The sequence below is a fragment of the Kryptolebias marmoratus genome, linkage group LG12 (genome assembly GCF_001649575.2).
Source record: "Kryptolebias marmoratus isolate JLee-2015 linkage group LG12, ASM164957v2, whole genome shotgun sequence".
Lineage (NCBI taxonomy): Eukaryota > Metazoa > Chordata > Actinopteri > Cyprinodontiformes > Rivulidae > Kryptolebias > Kryptolebias marmoratus.
In genome coordinates this window covers 9,356,853-9,361,060 of record NC_051441.1, presented here as the reverse complement: position 1 = coordinate 9,361,060, position 4,208 = coordinate 9,356,853, and the positions used below count along the sequence as shown (strand labels likewise).

General features: G+C 41.6%; 1 protein-coding gene across 1 annotated transcript; it reads left to right on the top strand.

The window, feature by feature from the left end:
* The first annotated feature begins 246 nt into the window (after positions 1-246).
* Positions 247-2,542, top strand: socs3a (suppressor of cytokine signaling 3a). Its single transcript, XM_017425273.3, has 2 exons — positions 247-456; positions 787-2,542. Exon 2 carries the CDS (start codon positions 883-885, stop codon positions 1,483-1,485), a length of 603 nt encoding a protein of 200 aa, XP_017280762.1. The 5' UTR covers positions 247-456; positions 787-882; the 3' UTR covers positions 1,486-2,542.
* Positions 2,543-4,208: the final 1,666 nt, after the last annotated feature.

Here is a 4,208-nt window from a genome sequence, read left to right as displayed (position 1 = left end):
GGTTGTCAAAATCCCCCAAAACACGTTTTATATGTCAACTAAACTTGCTCGGAGGACAGGTTACTAAGGTAAATAAGTTGCAGTTGCCTGGAATTTGAATTAAAGGAACAACAGGAGGGGGAGGGCACTGCTCATAGCAGGAATCCTAAAAGAAAAAAAAAAAAAGCAAAGCTTCCTGACAATCTGCCAAGAGAGGCTTTACTGGAAGGAGGCGGGGACATACTATAAAAGAGCCTCTTCTGTGGCTCCTGCTTCACTCACAACTCTGAGCTCTTCAGCGAAACACAAAGACTGTTAGAAAACTGAGCTCACCTTTACAAATCTAAAAGAAAAGAAAACAAACAACAACAATAAGACAACAGAAAACTACTAACAGATCCAGAAGAGAGCACAACTGGTGAAGAGCCAACAACAGATCGTTTGGATTTAAACTCAAAGTTTGGAGACCCACTGAAGGTGAGAATCTGCCTTTGTTCACACAGTGTTTGCCATTTTCACAAGTAGATTTTAAATTAGAGTTAAATCATGAGAGTTTAGCTGACTGAGTTGGCTGTTTATAGAAGAAGTCGGTTGTGGCATGCAAATTGCGCAATAAGGATTAGTTGACTTTACTGGAACTGACTACGGTGGCTCATTCCTGAGGGCTGATTATACAAAAAAGTTTCCCCAACGTGGTTACAAATCAGATAGTGGACTTTTTTTTTTCCTTTTCCTTCACCCAGTCAAAACCAAATCTATTTATTTAAGTGATTAAATTTTAAACTAACTTCTATTTTGCCTTTTCAGGTTTTGCCGTCTCCCTGACAGTTGAACATTTCTCACCGCTCCAGACAAGCATCAGAACCTCTCCCGGCTGCCTGTGAAGAGAGCAGGCACAGTGCTATGGTTACATACAGTAAAGCTGACTCTGCGATGGGCCACCTCTGCATTTCCAAGATGCACGTTCCTTACCATTACAAGCTTTTCACCTCCAAGGAACAGCACAAGATGGTCGTCAGGTCACTTTGCAGGCTTCAGGAAAGTGGCTTCTACTACGGCTCCATCAATGGGAAGCAGGCCAACGCTTTACTGGAGAACGAGCCCACGGGCACCTTCCTCGTCAGGGACAGTGCTGACATACACTACTTTTACACCATCAGCGTCAAGACGGCGCTGGGCGTCAGGAACCTGCGCATCCAGGTCGACAACAACTCTTTTTACATGAGCACAGATCCCATGAAAAGCGACTGTGTCCCCCACTTTGACTGCATCCTGAAGCTGATCAAACACTACATGCCTCTGGGCATTGGAGCCAAAGTCACCTTCATTTACTCCAAAGGGGAGACCGCCCCTCTGGAGCTCATCAAACCTCTCTACCACACCACATCCTCCCTGCAACACCTATGCAGGAAGCAAATCAACAGAGACATGAGCGCCCCTTCTGAGCGAGACCAGCTTCCTGTTTCTGTACAGCAGTACCTCTTTGATTACAATGAAAGTTTCTAGAGCTGTTGGACTGATTTCTCAGGAAGAGTCAAAGACTGATAGATGCCGGATGGTACCTGCGTGAAGACGTTCACTGCCTCTGAGGAGCAACGATGCGGCAGAGATGATCGACTCGAGCCCCACGTTGAGCTCATTTCAAAAGGAGCAGATCAAAGTGTCAAGTTTCAAGAAGAGACAGTGGGCTGTGTAGGCCCAGAGCAAGATGGCAGCTTGATGAGTTGGTGATGCGAAAGAAAAGTCGCCGTCCTCCTCTGCCTCACTGATGACGTACGGCTCACTAAGAACTGAAGTGAAGCTCACAGTCAGCTGTCTGCGGCAGGACGACACACAGTTCTCCTTGCTGCTGCTGCTCACCAGCGTCTTTTGAGACTGTTCAGTTCATGTGCACAAGCCTTAGGAAACAAACTGTCATCCAGAGCTGGACAGGCTCTAATGATCTGGTTGTTTTTTTATTTTATTTTTCCTGGATGGTAACATCTCACATCCTGACATCTCCAGCCAAATGTTTCCTGGAATTTCAGAGACAGATGGGAACATGAATGTTATAAGACGGTTTTAAGAGCAAAAACCTGTGTTTTTGTTATGTTGCTTTAGAGGAAGGGGTTATGCCAAATTTACCAGAACAACACAACAGTGTGTTGGAACATGACTGAATCCTGTAGAATCTTCCTGGATACCACTGCTGAACTAGAAAATGAGCACTTTTGTGGCTTCATTAATGAACATCGAAAGGTTTGGTTGTATTTGTGGCACAAGCAGAACCATCAGTGCCTGTAAATGAAAGAATACATTGTGTATTTTTCTTTTTCAGATAAGGGAAGTAGTTCAAATTTATCGTACTTTCCTTAAAACCATGTTTACAAAATGAAAGTGTAATTTTTCTGTGCTATCTTTTATAAAGATATATTTTTGCCAGTCAAATGACTGGTTGTGGATGCTTGAAGATATCTGAGAAGTTTTTGACGAAGCAAGCAGACCAAGACATTTTTGCACTTATTTATATTTGTATAAACATGTCATTAATTTATAATAAAATGATATTTTTCTATAAAAATGACATCTCTTTGTTTCATCTGTTCTTTTTTTCTTAATGAGGAAGAAGTTGTTTTACTCGACTTGCAGAACTTGTTTTTGTCTTTAAAGTCAAACCACACCACAGAGCTGCGTCTGTCTGTCCGATTTACATCACTTTTAGTTGAAATTGCTGCAGAGGTCGCACCACAACTTCAACACTCTGAGCTCGTCATTTCCCCAAAAATTGCCTTATAAGCGCCACCTTTAACCCAGATGGGAAACCACAGCTTAAATTCACTACAGTTTGAAAGACACGTCACAGACACGTTCCTGTTTGTTATCACATACGGCGATTTAAAGACAGTCAGTGTTTCTCTTTTAATAAAAAAAATCCTTTCTAGGAGCTTAAACATTTAAACAAAATAATAATATGCACTATTTTTATTTCATTTGAACAAGCCATGCTCCTCGCCTGAGAAACCTGCACCCAGACAAAATACAGCAGAAGTCTCGTGTAATGATTTAGCCTTCTTGAGAAGTGCAAAGCAGGTTCTTTGTTCTTGTGTGACCTAACAAGCTCACACAAGAATGAGCATTATGAGTTTCAAATATTCCCTAACCTACACCCTATCAAAAAGACAGTATGCCAACAAATGCACCTCAGCTCAAAGGAATCCTTCCATGTTTACAGATTCATGCGTTTCCTTATCCACATCTGGAACAATGTGTTCTTCAGTGAGTTACCTTAACTGAACCTGCTCACCTGAAATCTGGGCTCTGAAAGGACACTTAGGGAGAACTGGAAGCACCGTGCAAAGCCTCTAATGAGGAAAATGTTGTGTTTCCGTTACCACTTTGAATAAATTACATCAGGTTTTTCATGCTGTGACTGACGTTATTCTAGAAACAGCACATCCTGATCTTCAAGTCCCTTTTTCTTTAAGAGCTTCCTGGTATTCATCTTTTTGTCCTTTGTTGCACAGCACTGTGGTTCCCACATTTCCAATGAGTTTGGAGTTTTGTTATGAAAGCAAAACATCATTAATCAAAGTGACAGCTTTCAGGAGTCTGCTTCTCCTTAGACATGGGTTAGTGTGAAGCATACATGCATATGTTACACAAATGACCCATAAAAGCTGCACAGATTCCCTGTTTTGAGTGCAAACAATGCTTTATTATCACGTTTGCATTTATTTTTTTCTGCCAGTGAATGACCTGACCTGGTTTTTACCTGGTCAGGAAACCAAATAAATAAATAACTAAAAAAAAGGCCTGGCATTCCTTGAGGAAATGAGTTTTAGGTAAGATCATCTTATGCTGAAAAATGACGGCAGTATAGATCAGCATTAATTGTGCAACTTCATGTGAAACTGCAACATGTCTGTGTTGGGAATGACTCTGAGCTACATCAAAGTTTAGCACAATACTTGTTAAACTGAATGAGTTATAGCCATTTTTGTGTTGGCCAATGTCGATTAGCTGTGGCGACCATCTTGAAACTGGACTGACACCAAAAGTTAATCCAGTTATAATTTTCCGATAGTTTCACAGAAATCCATCCAGTGGTTCACAAGATTTTTTTTGCTAACAGACAGGCAGAGCTGACTGCGCATAGTTGATAGCAAAGATTTTCAAGAAAGATCAAGCGCAATCTGTTAGCGCTCAGAATGTGTGTCTGGGATCATTCTCAGCTACTACCGCACCAAACC

Excerpts from the sequence above, each read along its gene's own strand:
- socs3a (XM_017425273.3), top strand. The coding sequence starts at position 883 with ATGGTTACATACAGTAAAGCTGACTCTGCGATGGGCCACCTCTGCATT.